Genomic DNA, 23,562 nt, shown 5'->3' on the forward strand with positions numbered 1-23,562 from the left:
TAAAATATTAATCTTAACATCACAAATAATATACCAATTTCCTTTGTCCCTTAGAAACAGAACATTAAAGGTATTGTAACGCCCACCTGCTCCCTCCCCAATCAGTCACTTACCTCCACTCCCTGGATAACAGCACTGAGGAGAGCTCAGCATGATCAGCCCAGGGGCCAGGGCTCAGGCTCTGGAGCCAAACTGCCAAGGTTTGCTTCCCAGTGCTCCGGCTTCCTCCCTGTGTAAGCTTAAGCAAATTACTTAACCGCTTATTGAATTATTGAATTACTTGACTAAAACTGCCTCAGTTTTATCACCTGTAAAATAAGGACTAATAATAGTAACTAACAGTATTTTGTTTTGTGTTTTTCATAGTGTTGTTTTAGGATTCATGTAAGATGTTCTATGTTAGGAGATTAGGATGGTGCCAGGCTCATAGTAAGTGCCAAATAGATATTAGCTGTTACGATGTGTAATCATTAATTTTACGTGTCAGCTTCGCTGGGTCATGGGGTGCCCAGATATTTGGTTAAACATTATTTCTGGAGAAATAATGTCGGGACACCTGGGTGGTGCAGTCGGTTGGGCATCCAACTCTTGGTTTCAGCTCAGGTCATGATCTCAGGGTAATGGGATCGAGCCCCACGTCGGGCTCTATACTCAGCAGAGTCTGCTTGAGACTCTGACTCCCTCTGCCCCTCCCCTCCATGTTCTCTCTCTCTCTGAAATAAATAAATAGATAAATCTTGAAAGAAAGAAAGAAGAAAGAAAGAAGAAAGAAAGAAAGAAAGAAAGAAAGAAAGGAAAGAAAGAAAGAAAGAAAGAAAGAAAGAAAGAAAGAAAGAAAGAAAGAAAGAAAGAAAGAAAAGAGAGAGAATGAATGTCAATGAGAGTTTTTCCAGATGAGATTAGCATTTGAATTGGTGGACTGAGTAAAGCAGATGACCTTCCCCAGTGTGGGTGGGCATCATCCAACCCACCAAAGGCCTGAATAGAACAAATGAGTGGAGGAAAGGAGAATTCACTCTGCCTGACTGAGCTGGGACATTTATCTTCTGCTTTTGGCCTGGGACTTATACTGTTGGTGCTCCTGGTTCTCCAGCTTTGGACTTGGACTGGAACTTATACTATCAGATCTCCTGGTTTTCAGGCCTTTAGATTTATACTGGAACTATGCCCCAGGCTTTTCTAGGTCTCTAGCTTGCAGATAGCAGATCGTGGGCTTCTCAGCCTCCATAACTGCATGAATCAATTTCTTATAATACGAAATTTACCTATCTGTCCTATTGGTTTTGTTTCTCTGGAGAATCCTAATACACTATAATATAGTGATAATATATGGTATTGTTTTGTGTGTGTCTTTAACAAATATAAATATAAAAGATACCACATTGTAAGTAGCATTTAGGAACTGTTTTTACTCAACAATATGTTTTGAGATCTCGCATGTTCATACACACAGATTTAGTTCTGGTTCATTCTTCTAAAATGCTGAATAATAGGGGGGCCTGTGTGGCTCAGTCGGTTAGGCGTCCAGCTTTTGATTTTGGCTCAGGTCATGGTCTCAGGGTTGTGAGATCGAGCCTTGCATCGGGCTCCATGCTCAGCAGGGAGTCTGTTTGAGATTCTCTTCCTCTCCCTCTGCTCCTTCCCCAACTCATGCATGTTGTCTCTATCTCTAGAATGCATAAATAAATCTTTTTAAAAATGCCGAATAACAATAATTCAATATATGAAATGCCACATTTCATTAATTCATTTCTATATTGATAGTCCATAATATATTGAATTTGAATTTTTTTCCCCAATTTTTTGATATGGCAGGCAATGCTGCCATGAATATCCATATACATCTTTATGTATGTGGACAAATGTTTTCCTGGATTAAATATCTAGAAGTAGAATTTATAGGTCATAGATTATGTGTATTTCTACTTCAAATGGTCAAAACCAACCTCCAAAATGTATAATTACAGGGGCACCTGGGTGGCTTAGTCGGTTGGGTAGCTGCCTTCGGCTCAGGTCATGATCCCGGGGTCCTGGGATCGAGCCCCGCATCAGGCTCCCTGCTCAGCGGGGAGCCCGCTTCTCCCTCTCCCACTCCCCCTGCTTGCGTTCCCTCTCTTGCTGTCTCTCTCTCTGTCAAATAAATAAATAAAATCTTTTTTTTTTTTTAAGATTTTTTTTATTTATCTATTTGAGAGAGAGAGAGAGTGAGAGAGAGAGCGCAAGAGGGGGTAGGGTTAGAGGGAGAAGCAGACTCCCTGCTGAGCAGGGAGCCCGATGCGGGACTCGATCCCGGGACTCCAGGATCATGACCTGAGCCGAAGGCAGTCGCTTAACCAACTGAGCCACCCAGGCGCCCAATAAATAAAATCTTTAAAAAAATGTATAATTACATATCCCTCCCCACCAGGAATATTTATTTATTTATTAAAAAATATTTTACAGGAAAGTTTTTTGTTTTTTTTTTTTAAGATTTTATTTATTTGGGGCGCCTGGGTGGCTCAGTCGGTTAAGCGTCTGCCTTCGGCTCAGGTCATGGTCCCAGGGTCCTGGGATCACAACCGGAGCCGAAGGTGGACGTTTAACAACTGAGCCATCCAGGTGCCCCCCACCAGGAATATTTAAAAGGCACTTTCTACCCAAAGATCATGCTGACATTCTTCAACACTTTCTTCTAAAAATTTGAGGTTGTTCTGGTTCTTTTTCATCTAGAATTTTAAACTTGGATTTATTTTTTATTTATGAGTAGGAATTAATTTTTTTCCACAAGCTAATTTAATTGTGCCAATACCTCTCATGAAGAATCCGTCCTGTCCCACTGGTTTGAAATGGCTTCTTTATCCTAAGTCAAATCCCTCTAGATGCATGAGTTTGGTTTTGGGCTCTATTCTATTCCTATCATCTATTTTTTCTTTTAATTTTTTTTTTATTTTTAAAGATTTTATTTATTTATTTTGACAGAGAGAGAGAGACAGCGAGAGAGGGAACACAAGCAGGGGGGAATGGAAGAGGGAGAAGCAGGCTTCCCGCTGAGCAGGGAACCCGATGCGGGGCTCGATCCCAGGACCCTGGGATCATGACCTGAGCCGAAGGCAGACGCTTAACGACTGAGCCACCCAGGCGCCCCTCTTATCATCTATTGATGTGTACCCATCACCTGTTTTTAAAATTGCAGCTTTATGATATATCTTTTGATCTGGTAAGGCGACCTCCTAACCCTCACCATTTGTTCTTTTTCAAGGGGCTATTGTTGCACATTTATAAATACTGTGTATAATCACCATGAGATACTAGGTATCTATACATCTATGTTTTATCATTGGTTTTCTCTCTTAGGAATGAGAGCTCCAAGAAGGGTTTTTTTGTTTGTTTGTTTCATTCACCACCGTAACCTCAGCACCTAGAACAGAGTCAGACCCATAGTAAGCCCTCCATCAGTTTCTGCGAAGTGAATGAATAAACACAGGAATTTTAGAAGCATCCTCTCAAGTTCTATGAAGAGTCCTTTTGGGAGATTGACTGGAATTGCACTGGAGTTTTAAATTAATTGGGGGAGAGGGAGAATCGACATCTTTACAATGGTAGTCATCCTATTACAAAACACAACACATCTCTCCATTTATTTGGGTCTTTTTTGAATCTTTCAATACAATTTTATTGTTTTCTTCATGAGGGTCTTACATATTTCTAATTAATTTATTTGTAAGTATTTCATAGTTTTTATTACTATGGTGAGTGGGATTTGAAAATTATTATTACATTTTCAAATTGTTATTGATGATATAGGGGAAAGCTCTTGATTTGTAAATATTGATCTGGCGTCCAGCCACTCTGCTGAACTCATCAATTGGTGCTCTGGGTTTTCCAGGTAGATAATCACATCACCACAAATAATGGCAATTTGGCCTCTTCCTTCCCAATCTTTAAACCTCTTGTTTGTTTTTGGTTTCTCACTGCATGAGTTGTAACGTCCAGTATATTTTTGAAGAGCAAAAGCATTGGTTCACTTCTGACTGCACTGGGCGTAACATTCCAGATAGGTCAGGGTAGGCTGCCATGACAAACAATCCCAAATCTTGTGCTTTACGCAATAATTTTGTTTCTGTTCAAATTCACTTCTCACTTACACCTCTCGTCCAGCACAAGTCATGGGCAGGGAGGCGTTCCTTGTTGTTTCTCAGAGACTCAGGCTGATGGAGGCCTCATGCCTCCAGGGACCGTGCCTTAGCGATCACCCTAGTAGTAGGAGGGAAGGGCCTGGGTGAGTTAAGCACAAGTCACTCTAGTTCTGTCCATTAGCATTTCAAAGCCAGTCCCATGGCCAAGCCCCTTCCAAAGGGGCAGAGAAGTATGATCCTACCATATGCCAGAAGGACATGTGGACTGTGGGAAACCTTCTAATGCACCACCATAACATATGCTGTTTGCCCTAAGTTTCGGGCAGATAACCCTTTATCAAGTTAAGAAGTCAGTTCCGCAAGTTTGTTTAGAGTTGTTACGTAAACCGTTTGTTCTTATCATGAATGAGAATTAAATTTAATCAGTTTTATGCCATGCCATTTGTTTAATGTGCAAATGTTCTTTTTCTCCCTGAATTTGTTGAGGCATTTATGCACACCGTTTCTCTGCCCAGAACATTCTCCTGCACTGCCCTCTCCCAATACTTCTCCTGGTTAATTCTTTCTCATCCTTCGGAGCTCATTCATTCATTCAGCAAATGTTTATGGAGCAATACTATGACCAGATGCAGTTCTAGCCACTTGGCGTAAGTCAGTGAACAAAGCAGATAAAGGCCCTTGCCCACGTGGATCTTACCTGGAGGCAAGGAAAGAACATAAAGATAGAGAAGTAAGTAAATGATATTGCATGCTAATGGGGTTGAGTACAGTGGGACAGAAGCGAAACAGGGTAAGGGAGATGGGGTGTTGGGAGGGTGTAGTCAGAGTGGGTCTCTCAAGAAAGGACAGCAGGGCAATGACTTGAAGCAAGGCTAGGGTTTACCAGGCAGAGGGCCAAAGGCAGACTATTCCAGGGAGAGGGTAGCTGCAAGGCAAGGGCTCTGGGGGTGGGAGCTGCCAGGCATGTTCCAGAAGCAACAAGGAAGCCTGAGTGGCTGGTGTTGAGTGAGTGAGGCTGGAAGGAGATGAAGCTGCAGAAATAATGGAGAAGGGTGACCATGAGAGCCTTGGAGGTCATAGTAGAGACTTTGAGTTTTTCTCAGTAGAAGGATGGGAGCCCTTGCAGACTTTGGAGCAGAAGAGGGACAGGATCTGACCTGTGCTTTGAAAGGATCCCCTGACGCAGTGTTGAGGATTGCCTTGAGGGTGGCAGTGGTAGAAACAGGAAGCCAGGAGGAATCTCCAACAGTAAATCATGTATGTGATGAAGATGCCCCTACCAACGTCATACCAGTGGAGGTGGAGTTGAGAAGTGGAGGGGGTGAGCAGCGCTCAGAGTCTGGATATATTTTGCGGGAAAAACCAGTATAACATTCTAATGGATTGGATATAGAGTGTGAGAAAATAGGAGAAGCCAGGATGGCTCCAAAATTTTTGGCCTGAGCAATTGGAAGGATGGAGCTGGAAGAGGCTTTAGATGGAAGTTTCAGGTCAGGGAGGATCAAGAATTCAGTTTTTCTTTTTCCTTATGATAATTTTTAAATTGAGATCGAATTCACATACCATTCACTTCTTTAAATGTGAATTTGAGGGATGCCTGGGTGGCTCAGTCAGTTAAGTGTCTGCCTTCAGCTCTGATCCTGAACCCAGGGTCCTGGGATCGAGCCTCACATCAGGCTCCTTGCTCAGCTCAGCAGAGAGCCTGTTTCTCCCTCTGCCTGCCGCTCCCCCTGCTTGAGCACTCGCATTCTCTCTTTCTGACAAATAAATAAAATCTTTTAAAAACATGTGAATTTGGTGGTTCTTAGTATATTTACAAATGTTGCAACCATCTCACTAATTCCAGGACATTTGCTGAACCGGAAAAGGAATCCATATTCTTTAGCCACTCCCCCATTCCCCTCTCCCTGAAATCTATTTTCTGTCCCTATGGACTTGCCTATTGTCGAAATTTTATATAAATGAACTCATAATTATATGTAGTATTTTGTGTCTGCTTTCTTTTACTCAGTATAATGTTTTCAAGGTTCACCCACCCATCCGTACTTCATTATTTTTATGGCTGGATAATATTCCATTAAATGGATATGCCATATTTTATTTATCTATTCATCAGTTGATGGATGTTTGGATTATTTCCACTTTTTGATTATTATGAATGAGGCCACTATAAACATCCAGTGTAAGTTTTCATGTGAACATATGTGTTCAGTTTTCTTGAGTATAGAGAGACCCATTAGTGGATTGCTAGGTCATATGGTAACTCTTTTCTGAAGAACTTTCCAAAGTAGCTGCAACATTTTACACTCTGACCAGCAATGTGTCATAGTTCCAACTTCCCCAGATCCTTGTCAATACTTGCTATTGTCTATCTTTTTTATCATAGCCATCCTAGTGGATATGAAGTGGTATCTCATTGTGGTTTTAATTTGTATTCCCCTAATGACTAACTATATTGAGTATCTTCTCAAGTGCTTATTGGCCATTTGTATATCTTCCCTGAAGAAGTATTTACTCAAATCCCTTGCCTCTTTTAAATTGGATTATTTGTCATTTTATTGTTGAATAGTAAGGGTTCTTGTTATATTCTGGATGCTAGACCCTTATCAGATAAATGATTTACAGATGTTTTCTCCAATTCTGTAGGCTGTGTTTTAAAACTTTAGTTCTGGACGTGTTGAATTTGAGATGTTTTATTAGACTATTAAATATTTAAGTCTGGTAGAGAGGTGAAGGCTAATAGATACAGAAGATAGAAGATACCTGTAAAGGGGCGCCTGGATGGCTCAGTTGGTTAAGCAACTGCCTTCAGCTCAGGTCATGATCCCGGAGTCCTGGAATCAAGTCCTGCACTGGGCTCCCTGCTCAGCTGGGAGCCTGCTTCTCCCTCTTCCTCTGCCCCTCTACCTGCTCGTACTCTCTCATTCTCTCTGTCAAATAAATAAACAAAATCTTAAAAAAAAAAAAAAAAGACAATAAAGGTAGAGGGAAGGAAAACATCAAGGACTAAACCCTGGGTCACTGTAACATTCAGAAGTTGGAGAGGAGGAGAAGAGCCATCAAAGGAAACTGGAAAGGGGCTGCTAGTGAAACAGGAGGCAACCAGGAGAGTGTGGGTTCCAGAAGCCTAGGGAGAAAGGCATGATCACCTGGGTTGGATGCTTCTGAGAGGTCAAGGAAAGTGAAGACCAAGCAATGACCATTGGGTTTAGCAACCAGGAGGTCACTGGTAACTTGACCAAGAGTAATTTCATTTTTTTTTAAGATTTTACTTATTTATTTATTTATTTGAGAGAGAGAGCGGGGGAGGGGCAGAGGGAGAGGGAGAGAATCTCGAGTCAACTCCCCACTGAGTGTGGAGGCTGATGTGGGGCTCGATCCCACAACCCATGAGATCATGACCTGAGCTGAAACCAAGAGTCTGATGCTCAACCGACGAGACACACAGGTGCCCCCCCCCCCTTTTTTTTTGAGAGTGAGAGTGAGTGAGCAGTGGGAGGAGGGGCAGAGGGAAAGAGAATCTTAAGCAGACTCCATGCCCAGCGCAGGACCCCACTTGGAGCCCCACACAGAGCTCAATCTCATGAACCTGAGATCATGGCCTGAGCCAAATCAAGAGTCAGCTACTTAACCAACTGAGCCACTCCAGTGGCCTGACCAAGAGCAATTTCAGAGAATGTTGAAGAAGAAAGCCTCATCAGAGCAGGTTCAAGAAAGAGTAGGAGAAGAGAAATGAGAGGGCGAGCATAGACCTCTCTTTCAAGGAGCTTTGCTACAAACCTAGGGTGGTGGATAAAGGGAGAAGTGAGGCCAAGAGTGGTTTTGTTTTGTTTTGTTTTCTTGTTTTGCTTTAAAAGTGTTTAGAATCAGCATTATGATTGTATCAGATGAGAATGATCTGGTGGGAGCCAAAAATTAATGATGCAGGACAGAGAGGGGAGAATTGCTGGAATAGTTCCTTGAGTAGGTGATAGGACGGGGCTGATCCCAAGTGGGAGGCTGGCCTTTGATGGGGCACAGACAGGTCATCTGTGGTAAGGGGAGGCAGTATGTGGGTGCAGACCTGGCTGGTGGGCAGAGAGCAAACAGAAGAAGAGAGCTCCCGTGTTTTCAAGGGAAGGAGGAAGCATGTCTCTGACTGGGAATGAGGATAGAGGAGGAGGTGTTGGGGTTCAGGAAAGGGGACCTGGATGATAAGATATCTAGGGGAGAGACAGTGCACTAAGGAGAGTATGAGTGCAGCACTGCGGGGGGGTGGGGGGGGAGGCGGAGAAAGTGAGGTCTGTATGCCCAGTTCAGATATCACTTCCTCCAGAAAGCCTTCTGACCCCCAGACCAGGTCATTCCCCTTGTTGTAAGTCTCATAGGCCCTGTGGTGCTTCTCTGATGCAGCTCTGATCACAACTGGAATGAACCATCAACTGTATTCTTTAGTTCTTTAATCCCGAGATCCCTCCCTAGACTGTAAACCCCTGAAGACATGAGCAGAGGCTGTCTGTTCCAGCGCTGTGTCTCAGCATCTCATTCCTCCTGCATAGTCGTGTCTCAGTACAAAAGTATTAAATAGTTGAACGAACGAATGAAATAATGAATGAGAAAAGTCCCAGAAGTGGCATGCATGTTTTCTAGTTGACCTAGATTTCTTTTTTTTTTTTAATTAATTTATTTTTAGAGAGAGAGACAGAGAGTGCCCCAGTGCGAGCAGGGGGAGGCGCAGAGCGAGAGGGAGAGACAGAATCTCAAGCAGACTCCTCGCTGAGCATGGAGCCCTCCCAGAGCTGGATCGGGACCCTGAGAGCATGACCTGAGCTGAAACCAAGAGTCCCAGCTCAACCGACTGAGCCATCCCTGCGCCCCTAGTTGGCTTCGATTGCGGAAGCAGGCTCTCCCGCAGCCCTAGGTGATTATGGACCGCCCCCCTTCCCCCTTCACTTCCTCTCCCAGAGTCCGGCTTTGCGGATGCTGGGGCTTTAAGAGCCGTCAGAAACGGAGCCGGGTGCTGATTGGCGGTTTATTCTAACGCTGGAGGATGAGCTCATCCGCAGCCAATGGCCAGGCTGCACCCGGCCAGGCCCCTGCACCTGGCTGGAGGGCGCAAGGCTGCGGGGTGGTGCACGGCCTCCCGCTCGAGGGGCGGTGGCGGCAGGGGTAGGTCCGACCGCGCGGACCGAGCTCCTGGCTCGGGCAGGTACGGGGTTTGCCCGGCTCCTCCTCCGGGCCCCGGTCCTCCAGGAGAGGGCGGCCCCTCCGCTCACTCCCCCAGCTTCCCTCGGTCCCACCGTGCCGGGACTCGCGGGCTGGGCGCTCCGCTTCCCGGGGCCAGGCGCGGCCCCGCAGTCCTGCCCCGGGGGACCCAACCCGGCGGGGTGGCCCAGTGGCCTGACTCGAGCAGCCCAGCCCCTCGGCCTTGGCGCCCGCCCGCCCCAGCACAGGCCTCCGAGCTGCGGGTCCCGGGTGGCTGGGCGGAGCAAGGAGGGTGCGGCTTCCCTCTCTCCTTCCCTCCACCCCCTGGCCGCATCCTGGCCGGAGTTCAGCTTCCCGCTGGCCTGGGGGATGTCGGTTTCCCTCCCCGCCCCACTCCCCATCCTGTTCTATCTATTCCCTCTCTCCACAGAGGCAGAGGTGACCTAGTCTTGGAAGTTCAGGCCCTGCCCTTCTCAGTGGGGCCTGCGAGAACACAGGTGCCACTGAGGCTGGGGGCGGAGGTGTAGGGGCAGCTCTGTGGACCTCTCCAGAGCCCTTTCCTTTCCTGAAGCCACTGCTCTTATCCCCTTGACCACTTTTGTCACACACTGCTCAGGGAGCAGCTGCTGCTCGGTCCTTGGAGGCCACGTGGCCCCCTGGCTTACTCAGACGGAGCCAGGAGAGTGCCGCTGCCTCCCTGGGGCCGGGTCGGCTCTGCCCTCCTTCTCCTACGTGGATCCAGAATCTGTCACTCGGTCATTTCATTTGCCCACAGGTTTAAGGCCAGGCCTTGTGCCTAACTCTCTGCCAGGCTCGGGTTGGGGGGTGGGGGTGGGGGGGGTGGGGGGGCGGTCCTCACTTGCTGACCTCGGCACCAAAGGGAATTAAATAAGGTGGGGGCAATCTCTCCTGTTCAGGGAGGTGCCACTGAGCTGAACCCTGAAGGATAAATGAGATTCCTGTAGGAGGAGTATGACCAGGAGAATAGGCAGGATGGAGGGAACAGTGTGAGGAACAGCCTTGGTGTGTGGCCAACATATGTTTACATGTGCTAGACACTAGTTTGTGAGACCCCAGGAAGGCAGTTCTGCATCACAGATGTCCTCAGCTCTCTCCAGTGCTCAAGAAATACCTGTTGATGTGAATTTGAATTGAAAGGAAGAGCCCCGAGCATGTTGTTATTCTATTATCACCATTTAGAAAAGGTCTGGCCCTGTAGAGGGATGTTACCCGCACTAGCTCTGATCCCTCCAGCCCTTGGAGGTGAGTATTAGTCTCCCAGTTTTCAGCGGAGGAAGCCAGGGTACCGATGGGCTGTTGTTCGCCGCCGGGGCCTCCCCAGGGCGTCTGTTGATTTCAGGTCACCGCCACAGGGCAAGCAGCCATGAGCCTGGTGGCCTGGGAGTGTCCCCCGGGCCCTGGCCTGGAGCCTGAGCCTTGCTCCCGAGCACGGTCCCAGGCCCGCGTGTACCTGGAGCAGATTCGCAACCTGGTGGCCCCCGGGGCCCCTGACGTGACCAAGCGCGACTACCTGGTGGATGCAGCCACGCAGATCCGGCTGGCCCTGGAGCGCGATGTCAGTGAGGACTACGAGGCAGCCTTCAACCACTACCAGAACGGCGTGGACCTGCTGCTGCGGGGTGTGCACGGTGAGGCCCGGGGGGCCAGGGGCGGGAGCTGCTGGGGCAGGGCGGGCTTGGGGCTCCCCCCCATCCTCTGTCCATCTGTGCTGAGTGAGCAGGGCTCTAGGCTGGCCCCGCAGGCCTGTGGCAAGGGCAGCAAGGCCTGTGTGAGTGGTTCCTGTATGCCGGACCCTGGTCTAAGGGCTTTACCTGTATTAACTCATTTGAACCTCACAGTAATGGAAATGATTACATACGTTGTTGATGTCGTATATAGGAACTATTTTTATTCCTATTTTCCAGATGTGAAAACTGAGGCACCAGGCAGTTAAATTACTTGCTTAAGTTTCCATAGCTCTCAGTGGCAGAGCTGAGGCTTGAACAGTTGGGCGCTGACCCCGTACGTCCCTGGAGCGAGTGGGGCTCCTGTCCTGGGGGCTTGCATCACCAAGGGGGAGACTGATGAGTTTAATGATGGATAATTCCCTCTCTGGTGGGAAGAGCAATGAGGAAGGAATGAGGGGAGAAAAGAGGGAAAGGGACGCCAGGCTAGGCCAGCATAGGGTATTTTCTAGAAGTCAAAATGAAGGGCCATCTGGTGAGAGAGAGAGAGAGAGAGCAGCCTGTTTAGGGCAAAGTGGGGCATTGTGCCTGCAGGGGAGAGGCCAGGTGGAGACCCCTGAGGGCGGTGGGGGGGTAGGAGTCGGGCCCTGCTCACACTTCCTCCCCCCTCACTCCCCCACCCCCGCCACGGAGCCCCGCCGGGGCTTCCGACTGCCCAGTGAATCTGTTCCTCTTCCAATCCTGGTCCCCACTCCGGCCTTTTCACACTGGGTCTCAGAGAAGGCAGAGGGCTGTTCTCTGGGAGCTTCTGTCTCCTGCTCTGAAAACGGACCCCGGAATCCCCCTCTCTTCCTTCCCGGGGTGTGATGGCAGCCAGTGAGGTGGGGGGGGTGCCACCTGTGACCACCGTTCCCAGCCTCTCCCCCCATCTTCCTTCTGCGGCCGCACATGCCGGTCTCCCGCCCAGAGGAAGGCTGGGTGGGGAGGGGGGACGGGGGCGGGCAGGGCACTGTCTGCACACCAGCCTCAGAAAGAGGCGCTCTCTCCTGCGGAGGGCAGAGGGCGGGCAGCGGGCTCCGGAGCCCCAGCCCCCCCGCGGGGCCAGGGTGGGTCCTGGTGACTCCCTCACCCCACAGTCGACCCCAACAAGGAGCGATGCGAGGCTGTGAAGCTGAAAATTACCAAGTACCTGCGGCGGGCCGAGGAGATCTTCACCTGCCACCTGCAGAAGACCCTGGGCGGTGGGGCCGGCCCCGGCACGGTGAGGAGGCTGCTCCCCAAAGGCCTGAGGGCTCTGGGGGGGGGAGGAGAGAGCGAGGCCTCCTGCCCCCCACGGGCCAGAGGGCTGTCACCTCCTGTCCTGGGCTGTGTGCGTGCCAGGGACAGGGCTGTCTCCCTGCCATTCTGTTGGCTCCCTCCGTCTCCCACACCCAACTAATTCCTTCATCTCCGAACCCTTAGCACATCGTCTCCAGGCCAGTCTCACCCCCTCACAGGGTAAACACACACACACCTCCAGACTCTCATGCACGGCTCATATGCAAGCTCCATGTGTACACACTCCAAGTTTCCCACGTCTGTTGAAGTTTGAATGGGTTGAAGTTTGGGTGAGCACAGTTGACCCTTGAACGGGTTTGAACTGCGTGGGTCCACTTATACTCGGAGTTTTTCGATAAATACACCACAGTACTGGAAATGTATTTTCTCTTCTGCATCTTATTAGGCTGCTTTTCCCCAAAGCAGGTGCCTGAGCCACATGCCTGGGTCTTCCAGGCATGTTCCCTGAGACCCTCATGTCCCTGGGTTATTTCCCCACCCCTGGGAGCACCTGCCTCCTATGGGTGGGGCTTTCAAGACAGGGGATCTGAAGCCTGATCACTCCCCTGGGCCTTGGAGGAGGGCTGGTGGGGGGCGCCGAGTGTAGAGGGCAGTGTGGTCACCCGGGACCGAGGTGGGGCCCTGCCAGTCAGGACCAGCTTGTCTGCTCCCTGTGAGGTGGGTGCTCCGTGGACCCCAGTTCTGCCCCTAGTGCCCACTGCTCTTCTGGCAGCTGGGGAGGGCCCGGTGAGAAGGCAGTGCCTGAGGAGGGCTGGGCCCTGAGTCTGTGGGTTCTGTCTCCCACCTCTGCAGGGTTTCAGCAGCCTGAGGCTCCGGCCCATCCGCACACTGAGCTCTGCCCTGGAGCAGCTGAGGGGCTGCAAGGTGGTTGGGGTCATCGAGAAGGTGAGTGAGCTGACAGCCACGGTTTTGGTGCTGAAGGAGATGGGGCAGGCAGATGGGGGTGGTGGGGGAGGAGAAGGGGCTGGAAGGGGGTCGGAGGGCCCCAGGGGAGGAGAGTAGCTGTGTCCATTGGCTCCCCACCCTTCTCCCAGCCCAGCACACATCAGTCAGGTCCTGGAGAGGAAAAGGGGAACAGAAGAGGCAAATGGTCTCTTTTCCATAGCCTCGAGCTCAGACAGACAGCCACTCCCTTAGAGGCTCAAGACAGAAGCCGGAGAAGCAATGCCCAGGGCGCCCGGCCAGCGCACATGGCCCTGCTCACTCCCCCTCCCTCTTCCCACAGGCCCCCCCCCCCCCCCCCCCTGCACCCCAGGGCTGTCTCCAAGTCCTGCCGAGGAGGAGTTCGTGTGGTGCGAGTGTACACTCCTCTCCAGAAGCCTGTCCTGCTGAGGGTCCCGGCCCCCAGAGGGGCCTCAGCAGCTCTGCCCATCCCCTCCTGCCCTCCCCCCCATCCTGACGCTGCCGTCTAAGGCCTTTTCTCTTAATGTGGGGCAGGAAGGGAGATAGGAGCCGACATCCCAACTTGTACGGGACACTCCTCAGAGTGGGGGGTCCAGAAGGACAGACAGTTGAGTCAAATGAGACCTGAGCCAATATTCGGTTGCCCTCTGCCCCAACCCAGGCCACACCTGAGTAGTTGCTAACGTGGGTCTTTCTCAAATTGGCTGTTCATCAGAATCACCTGGGGAGCTTCCTAAATAGGGATTCCTGGGCCCCACCCCAGGCCCGTGGAGGGAGAATTTCCAGCGTTGAGCCCTGGCATCTGTAATTTAAACACTCATCGGGGGATTTTGCTGGGCCCGTGGCTCACAGAGGATGCCTGCTGCACGCAGTGTGGCCACAGCGAACCCCTTCACCTCCCCGTTGGTTTCCTCATCTGTGAGCGGGATAAGAATCCTCCCCCCCACGGGGGCATGTGGGAACTAAAATGAAATAACTTTTGGGAAAGGCCTGGCACACGCTGATACATTTGATATGCGTTTGATGGCCCTAAATGCTAGTGACAAGGGGGGCGGGGAGGCGTGCAGGCTTCCCGTCCCCCAGCCGCGCTCCAGCTGCTTCCCCAGGTCCCTGGAACAGGCCCCAGTCTGTCAGCCAAGGCCCGGCCAGCTTCCATCTGCCTTCCCTCCAACTGCACTCGTCTGTGCGGCCCCAGCCAAGGACAGCGGCTCCCACAGACCGGCCCGGAGGGGACTGCCACCACCTTTTCCTCACGTGGGATCCCGCTGAACCATAGGTGGTGTGGAGAGGGGGGGGTTCCAGGTCCAACCAGTGTGGATTACAGGGAGTTAGAGTGACATGACTTTGTTTTTTTAATTATAGGAGTTTGCAGAGCTTTGGGGATGCAAATGTATACCATGAGTTTCCGAGAAGGAGGTCTGTGATAGAATTTCCCGAATTTGTTTGACCCCAGGACACGCGGCATATGCAAAGCATTTTCAGAATCCAGGATTCTGAGGCCTGTGCATATGGGAAGCACAAAATAAGGCCAAGCCCAACCATTCTGTTTTGAGATTCTTTCATTCCTTTTTTACCCTCTCTTGGGCATCCAGTTTACCTACTCCACCTCCCTCCTGAGATCCTGCTTCCCTTTCCTGTGTCATTTCCAAGTCGGGAACATCATCGTCCCCAAATTAGGAGAGATGTTAGGGCCCCTGGGCCCAGGTCCCTGCAGCCAGGCGCTCCATTCCGCAGCCCTGCCCAGGCAGATCCTGGCGGGAGAGCAGCGCCTGGCCAGCAGCCCTCGGGGCCAGGGAGGGGCCAAGGGTCTGCTCAAGAAGCCTGGAGTGCCCCCGGAGATGCCCACTTGTTAGGTGAACCGGGCTGGGAAAGGGATCCCTAGGGGCTAAGGAGGTACTGGCAGGGGGAGGGGGTTACTGGAAACTGCGAGGTGGCGGGGAGATCAGGGACTAGATAGGTCTCTGGCTAGAATACCCAGGGGTTTGTTCTCAGGGAGCATGGGGAGCCTGAGAGATATCACCACATGTTTGCTGAGCCTCATGTAGGAGCCAGAGATGGGGAAGAAAAAAAAGGCCATCCAAGTTACTTCTTGTTTTTTTGGCTCGAACACACGGGTGTTTTTTAAAATTATCATTACTTACCAACATTTAAAAATTGGCAGGTTTCATATAGAAGTCCAGATTTCCTGCTTCTCCTGCAAAATTGGAAGATCTGGAAATGCTGGCTCACATCCTCACGTGGCAGCAAGGAGTCGGGGTGGGGGGTGCCGGTTTTAATGGGACACCAGTCCTCTGGTTTGTTCCTGTCCCTGCCCTGCCCCCTTGGTTCACATCCCAGGCCCCTGTGGGCCTTGGAGTTGGAGAATCTGTTTGGAACTTTTGGATTTGGTTGCTCCATGAGAGAGTCCTCCTGGGGTTTTGATACTTTGGGCATTTTTAAAGAAAGTGTTAATGTGTTTCACTGAAGCTTTCATTGTTCCGTGTCCCAAGATCTCAGGGGGTATCTTTAAAAAAAAAAAAATTCCCTTTATGAAAAGGTGAAGTAGGGACACCCAGAACTACCTTCTACCTTCCAAATGGCAACATTCACCTGACATGAGTAAGGCACATTCTCATTTGCGAAACTGTTGCATTAAACCCTCTCAGTTGCCCTGGGAAAAAAGCACTAGGCTGTGCAGCCCCATCCACTAGTCATTAGCCACATAAGACTATTGAAGTTAAAATTAGTTAAAATTAAATATTCTGCTTCTCATTTACCCAACCATGTTTCAAGGACTTGTTGGCTTTTCATATGGTTAATGGCTTCTGTATTGGACAGTGCAGACACATATTTCGTGTTCCAATGAACAGTGCTTCATTTTATTTTTTTTAAAGTTTATTTATTTGAGAGAGAGAGAGAGAGTGCAGGGTTGGGAGGAGGGACCCAAGCAGACACTGAGCTGAGCACAGAGCCCAATACGGGGCCCTATCTCCCGACCCTGAGATCATGACCTGAGCCAAAATCAAGAGTCGGATGCTCAACCAACTGAGCCATCTAGGCGCCTTGGACAGAGCTGCATTTTTTTTTTAAGATTATATTTATTTATTTGACAGAGAGAGCACAAGCAGGGGGAGCAGGAGCGGGAGAGGGAGAAGCAGTCTTCCCGCTGAGCAGGGAACCCTATGTGGGGCTCCATCCCAGGACCCTGGGATGTCCTGAGCCGAAGGCAGATGTTTAACCGACTGAGTCACCCAGGCGCCCTTGGACAGTGCTGCATTTTAATAATTGTCTTACAGAGAATGAAACAGAGGTTCATAAGGTCAAGTGACTAGCTAGTGTTCTGTCCCCCATAGCACTGAGCGAAAGAGGAGGGGGATTTTTTTGTTTGCTTACTTTAAGGGGAAAATGCCCCCTCTGCTCTTGAGATATGAAAGAGAAAGGAGTTTAAAACCATATATATATTCCCCACCATCCTACCTAGCTCCAAGATAATTGCTATTAGTGTTTTGGTCTATTTCTTTCTAGATAGGTAGATGTGTGCGTGCGCGAGTGTGTATTAAAAAATACATAAATATATATATATATTTAAACACACTTGTTCCAGCGTATTGATCAAGTTTTAAATCTGGCTTCCGGAGCCTTCACCGCTGGTGTTTTGGACTCTCTGAGAGGACCTTAGCCAGGACAAGGTGGTAGGGAATCCCAGTTGGCAAGGGACAGTGGGGAATTATCCAGGGTGTCAGTATTTGTGGGAAACTCGATTCTCCTAAATGACCCCAGAGTTTTCGGTCTTGCTTTTTCAAACATTGCACAAATTTGGTCAAGGAGCTGGGATCGGGCTGGGTTCCATCTCTGGCTGTTGGAGGAGAGACCTCTGGCGGTCAGAAGGCAGGCATCACTGCTGCCTCCGGAAGGGCACTGACGGGGAGCTGAGACCGAAGGGAGGGCAGGTGCCATGGTCACCTGGCTGTGCCCCCCTTGCAGTTAGGTCTCCAGGGCTCTGGGGTCATCCCTGCCTGGCTTCAAATCCCGCCTCTACCGCTTTTTGGCAGTGGGACTATAGGTAACATAACCTCTCTGAACCTCAGCTTCTTCATCAATAAAAGGGGTCATTCATAACACTCACCTAGTAGGGCTGTGGGGCTAAAATTAAGTAATCTGTATAAAGCATTTAGCACAGAATAAGTGCTCTTAGCCAGCATGGGGCTTCCCTACGACAACGTCAGGGACAGTCAGTGCAGATTATCGGGGGAGGGCATGTGGCGTGGCAGGCGCGGGCGGCCGTTAGACGTGTCTGCTGGAATGGAGTCGTCCTCCTGACCTAAAGCAGGTACTGCCGTCACCCCATTTTGCAGTTGAACAAGGTCCAGAGAGGCAGTGTGATGCGGCCAATGTGGCAACTGGCGTTCTCCTGGCTTATAGAAACAAAGGGCCTTTTTAAATGTATTTTTTATTTTTATTTTTTTTAAAGATTTTATTTATTTATTTGAGAGAGAGAGAATGAGATAGAGTATGGGGGGGGGGTCAGAGGGAGAAGCAGACTCCCCGCTGAGCAGGGAGCCCGATGTGGGGCTCCATCCCAGGACCCTGAGATCCTGACCCGGGCTGAGCCACCCAGGCGCCCATAAAGGGCCTATTTATGGCTTCAACAAACCAGCAATGAGGGAAGGTGGGCATTTGTAATTCCTGTTTGGTAGATGAGGAAATCAATTCACTTGCCCAAGATTTAAACCCAGTGCCCCTTTCCCACCCCAATCCTTGGATGCAGCCTTTGCCACTGCCTTGTGGCCTGGCTGGGTGGGGGGGGGTGCCCACCTGCCACCAAGGGGAGTGTCTGCAGGGCAGGCAGACAGCCAAGGAGTCACGACATCAGGGTGCTGGTCTTGCCCCCACCCTCACCTGGCCAAATCTTCTGCTTTCCTGCCCCAACACGCTCCTGCTCTCTCCTGTGGCTGGGGTCCACCCCTGCCCACCACAGAGATGAGTCAAGGGCCCAACTCCAAACAAGGCCCTGACCCAGCAATTGGCATGTTGCTGCCTTGGACCAAAAGCAACGGGAGAAGGGGGCTGTTCTCCAAAGACGCCTCCAGAGAGGAAGACTATTTAAAAAAGGGGAGGGGCAGGCAGTGGCAGGGACCCAAAGGAGCATGCCAAGCCTGTGTCTTCCTGGGCACGGCTCGGCCCATGGGTGACCTTGGGCTGCACTCTCAAAGCCTCAGCTGCTTCACCTGTAAAATAAGAGATCAGAAGAGGTGACTGGCTCTGAGGTCCCGCCCAGCCAGGACACCCTCAAACCCCGCAGAAGGGACCACGCGCCACGCGCGGATGAAGCATCTCCGACATCCCTGCACCGTGCGGGACTCTGGGAAGAGAGCTGACAGGGGAGTCCCTGCCCTCATATTGCTCATAGCCAAGTGGGGAGACAGGAAAGTAGACACGGTGATCAGGCTCCCTAAGGGTGAGCCCAGAGAGCACTGGAGACAGATTAGGGGTCCCAGCCTGACCTGCGGGCTGGCACTGGAGCGAAAACTGCAGGTCTAACGAAGGGGGAGTGAGGACAGGATTGATGTCAGCTCGTTGGGGGGCCAGGGGCACACACTGCACCACTACAGCCTGCCCTGGAGAGAGGAACCTGGGGAGCTGGGGCTCGGACTCTGGAGCCCCAGGAACTAGCCTGTGCCTTGACTGGTGCCTCCTGGACCTTGGCAGGTGCAGCTGGTCCAGGACCCAGCGACCGGAGGGACCTTCGTGGTAAAGGCAGGTGCCACTTAGTCCCCTGCCACCCTGCATCCCCCCCTGGAGCCTTCCCACCACTCTTGGAACCCCTGCCCTCTGGGGAACCTCCCACCCAGAATCTGTACCTGAAGACCAGGCTCCCTCCAAATCTAAAAGCTGCTTGTTCTGCCCCTGAGCATGTCCCCCGCCTCCCAGACACACACACACTGCCTCATCCTTGTTTCGGAGGGGTGAGGGCCTGGATTCTGTGGTGGGAGCAGGGGTGAGGGCCAGGTCAGGAACTGGGGGAGGCAGTTGCTCTTTGGGGTGGGTTCTAACCCCTATCATGTTTGCCCCTAAAGCCAGGCTAGGACATCCCCTCGCAGGGCACCGTCTGGTCTGTGCCCCGCTGACCTGCCTGTCCTCCCCCCAGAGCCTGTCCAGGTGTCACGTGGCGAACCGGGAGCGGCTGACCATCATCCCGCACGGCGTCCCCTACATGACGAGGCTGCTTCGCTACTTCGTGAGTGAGGATTCCATCTTCCTGCAGCTGGAGCACGTGCAAGGTGAGGGGGCCTCGGGGGTCCCCGTCAGCTCCTCAGGCCTTTGGCATGTCCTTTTTCATCCCCTTAAAATGCCAAGCACGAGGGGGGCGTAACTTGCACCAGACGTGCAGCGCCGAGCAGGGGACCCAGGTTTCCTGGGGAGGGTGGGGGGAGGATGGCAGATCGGGCTGGGGCAGGCCTCTGGGTGGCGCCAGGCGGGGGGCAGGGGACGTCTGGAGGAGGAGGGTCACGTCCTGGGCCATGAGAGGGCATTGATGCAGATGTCCCCGTTGTCACCATTTCCTCCAGTTTGGGCTCTCTTCATTTTTCTGGTTTGTGCCCATTCTTTGGAGTGGCCCCAGGGGATGGTGGTGCCTGAGGCTGTGAGGACAGCCGCAGGGCCGTGGAGCACATATTTATCCATCACTCTATTACAGTGATTTTTTTTTTTAATGAGGGACACATCCTTGGGTCATGACGTAGAGTCACTGCAGGTCCATGCCTGGCCTTCTTTTATTTTACTTGCTTAAATTTCATTATACTGTTCTCCCTAAAAAGTAAAAAATTCTATTGAGCATGGGTGAACCTACCACCCAAACCACGGGCAGGAACAATAATTTACAACTCCCTTGGCGTTAAGCACCTTTTTGCGCCAGCCTGTGAGGCCGGGTCCCCTCTGGGTGGCTCAAAGGGAGAGCAGGGGGCATTCCGGGCTGAGGAGGGAGGGGGCACAGGTGAGATGTGGAAGAGAGGGGGCTCATGCTGGGTGGAGGGAAGGCAAGAGTTGGGGACGTGGTGTCCACACTCTTCTTCTCCCCTGTCCCCATGCTCACTGCGCCTCTGCATGGCCCAGGGGGCACGCTCTGGTCCCACCTGCTCTCCCAGGAGCAGCCCCAACAGTCTGGGGGCAGGTCTGGCTCCAGCCCGGAGAGGATGAAGGCTCCGCTCAACTCACCCCTCGGCCTCCAGACCCCAGCACTGCTCCCCCTGGGACCCACCTGCCTGCCAGACAGAATCCTTCGGGAGCTTCCACGGACTTCTCAGAGCCTTCCCCCAGCCAGGGAGGCCCCACCCATCACTCCCCAGAGAGAGGCTGAAGGTGACCCCTCCGCCAGGACCCATGCTTCCTGCCCCTCGGACCTTCTTAAGTCCCCAGGTGGCCGCCTGCACCTCCAAGCCAGGCGGCGACCTGGCCAGAGCTTGGACGTGAGGCCCTCTTGGGGGCTCCCTTGGGTTCATCAGGGGGCTGTCCGGGTGCTGGGGGCCTGTGGCCGAGGCAGAAGTCCGAGCCACCCCGTAGCAGCTAGGGCCCGACCGGGGTCTGGCCGGGGCGCCTGGAGGGTGAAGGAAGAGCAGGTGAAGCAGTGGGCGGCTGAGACCCTGCTCGCCCTGGAGGCGCTGCACCAGCAGGGGGTGCTGTGCCGAGACCTCAATCCCCGCAACCTGCTCTTGGACCAGGCAGGTAGGTGCCCGGGGCCCGGGAGGAGGGGGGATTAGGCTGTCCTCACGCCACCCCACCTCTCACATGGGGTCCCCAAAGCCTCCAGCCAGCGAAGGAGAGGTCTCCGAAGTTCAGGGGACCTCTGAGGTTATCTGCTGCCCCCTGCCTCTCCCCCGGCCTCTTCACTCGGGACTCTGCCGAGTCTGGTTGGCCAAGGTTGAGCCTGAGCCTGAGTCCAAGGCGGCAGCTCCTAGGAAAACCTGGTTGTTTCTGGGCCTTAGGGGACCAAGCCCTAGGGAGGCTCTGCCCAGTGCCTGTTGGGGGAAGCCCTGGAGTCCCCTCCCACCTCCTCCAGGACTACTAACCACAAGTTTTGTCCACCGTTTTCCCTCCCTGCACACACTGGCTGAGAAGGTCACATCCGGCTCACGTATTTCGGCCAGTGGGCAGAGGTGGAGCCCCACTACTGCAGGGAGGCCTTGGACAATCTCTACAGTGCCCCAGGCAAGAGCGGAGGAGGGGCCGGGGGGCCTGAGGTCTTGGGTGCCGCTGTGGGTTGAGCCGTGGGCTAAGAACGACAGTGGGAAGGGGCCGTGTCTGGGTCAGAGGGGTGGGAAGGGGCCGTGTCTGGGTCAGAGGGGTAGAGTGGAGACCAGGCCTCTGGGGTGAGGCTGGGACATGTGTGTTCTTATTCCCCCAGAGGTGGGTGGGATTTCTGAGCTGACGGAAGCCTGTGACTGGTGGAGCTTTGGGTCTCTGCTGTATGAAATGCTGACCGGAACCGTGAGTAGCGGGGCAGGGTGGGGAGCCCTGCTGGCTGTCACTGAGGGTAGGATGGGCTCGGCTTAGTCCAACCAGCCAGGGTTGGGGCTGAGGCTACCTGGTTCTCCAAGACCTGGCCGTTCCCTCCCCCGCAGCTGCCCCCGCAGGCCATGAGAGCCTTGGGAAGCCCCTCCCACCCAGGGCATGGACACGCCGAGCAGCCCCGCCCCACTACTGGCTATAGCTAGCGGGACTGCAACTTAGGTAAAGGAGTTGAGCTGGGCTAGTCAGGGAAGAGTTCCGGAGGAGAAACCCTGCGTGGTCTGGAGGGAGGGTGGAATTTGACACAACCCTTCTTCCCTGGAAGGCCACTGACTCATCCCCCCCAGCCGCTGCTCCCCACTGCTCCTTCCCCCCCCCCCCACCCACGGCCGTCGGGCTGTAAGCTCTGGTTTTGGCTGAAGGACAGCGGCCTCTGCCCTCTGTGCCCCTCCCTGAGCTCAGCATCACACGTGGGGCTGGTGGGGCCAGGCAGCAAGGGCAAGGCCAGACTACAGTCGAGCAGGAGAGGACAGGAGCGGATGAAGTGGGGCCTGACGTCTGTCCTGGCGCCCTCTTGTTAGCCCCCGACAGCCCCCAGAGCGGGGTTCTCTCCTCTCGGCCTCCCACCACTTCTCTAGCCCCCGGCCTCCCAGCGGGTCGCGTCTTGCCGCTCTGCCTGAGCCCCAGAAGTCCCTGCTGTGCTCCAGTGCTGCTCCTGCCAGAGTGCCTGCCCTGATCGATGCTTCTGGCAGGCCTGGAGCCAGACGGACCTGGGTTCCAAACCCTGAACTCAGCATAAAAGTCCCTTTACCTCCCGAGCCTGCTTCTTGCCTTTAAAATGAAGATGCCAGAACTTACTTTGAGGGTGGTCGTGGAAATTACGGATAAGGGACGTCAGGCATCTTCCTGGCATGCAGTAGCTTCAAAGCGAAAGACAACCGTCGTCCTCATCCCCACGGGACGTAACACAGGGGAAGGTAAATCCCGGCTGCCACGGGAGCGTGCGCACACTGCGGGGTTGCCCCCCTCCCTGTCTTCCCAGGCCCTGTCGCAGAGCCACCCCTCGGGAATCCAGCCCCACACCCGGCTCCAGTTGCCCGAGTGGCTCAGTCGCCCAGCGGCCTCCCTGCTGACTGAGGTGAGCTACGGCTGGTCCAGAGGTGGCCGCTGCTTGGCGCGAGGTGGGTGCTGGGAGGGCAGAGCTCTGGCGTGAACAGCAGCCCCACAGGCTGGACGCCTGAGGTGGGTGCAGGGCGGGTAATGGGAACAAATCTGTGTATGCTGGGGGCTGAACACCACCTGTCCCCCAGGTACCACTGGGAGTTCCGTGGGCCGGGAGGCTGGGGAGTGGGGGCCGGGCAGGCCTGCCAACCCCCCGGGCTTTTCCCCCAGCTGCTGCAGTTTGATCCTGCCCGGCGCCTGGGTGCTGGAGGCGGCGGTGTCAACAAGCTCAAGGCCCACCCCTTTTTCAGTACTACCCAGTGGAGCAAACTGGGTGGGTAAGAGGGGGCAGAGTGGGTCATGGAAGCTGCTGGACTAGTCTGGATCTTCTCTCCCCTCTGCCGCCCAGAGCTGGCCCGTCTAATCAGTGACCCTCAGGCAAAGGCGGCAGCTGCTCAGCGCCACTCTTGGGCACCATCGTAACCATTGCTACTGCCCAGAAGGGGCTGGGCATCCCCCAACCAGCTCTGGAGACCCTTTCTGGTCTCTGCTGAGGGGTAGATCCCACCCGGCTGGGAAGCTCGGACCCCTCCGCCCATCCATCCTCCACCCGTCAGTCAACAGCTCCCTGTACCTTGACCACAGACCTGCCAGGCCACAGGGTGCCTTCCGCGGCATGAGCTCTGAGCTCC

General features: G+C 53.0%; 1 protein-coding gene across 2 annotated transcripts; it reads left to right on the forward strand.

Moving 5' to 3' along the window:
- The first annotated feature begins 10,639 nt into the window (after positions 1 to 10,639).
- RPS6KL1 (ribosomal protein S6 kinase like 1) lies at positions 10,640 to 23,212 on the forward strand. 2 transcript variants are annotated; one of them, XM_021679569.2, is made up of 10 exons: positions 10,640 to 10,948; positions 12,121 to 12,245; positions 13,115 to 13,207; positions 18,914 to 18,961; positions 19,353 to 19,485; positions 20,318 to 20,926; positions 21,320 to 21,409; positions 21,606 to 21,688; positions 22,752 to 22,847; positions 23,102 to 23,212. In XM_021679569.2, exons 1-10 carry the CDS (start codon positions 10,684 to 10,686, stop codon positions 23,210 to 23,212), a joined length of 1,653 nt encoding a protein of 550 aa, XP_021535244.1. In that variant the 5' UTR covers positions 10,640 to 10,683. The 2 variants fall into 2 exon arrangements, with proteins under 2 accessions (XP_021535244.1, XP_044774379.1); XM_044918444.1 differs by lacking the exons at positions 20,318 to 20,926; positions 21,320 to 21,409.
- The last annotated feature ends 350 nt before the right edge of the window (positions 23,213 to 23,562 follow it).

Source organism: Neomonachus schauinslandi, chromosome 9 (genome assembly GCF_002201575.2).
Source record: "Neomonachus schauinslandi chromosome 9, ASM220157v2, whole genome shotgun sequence".
Lineage (NCBI taxonomy): Eukaryota > Metazoa > Chordata > Mammalia > Carnivora > Phocidae > Neomonachus > Neomonachus schauinslandi.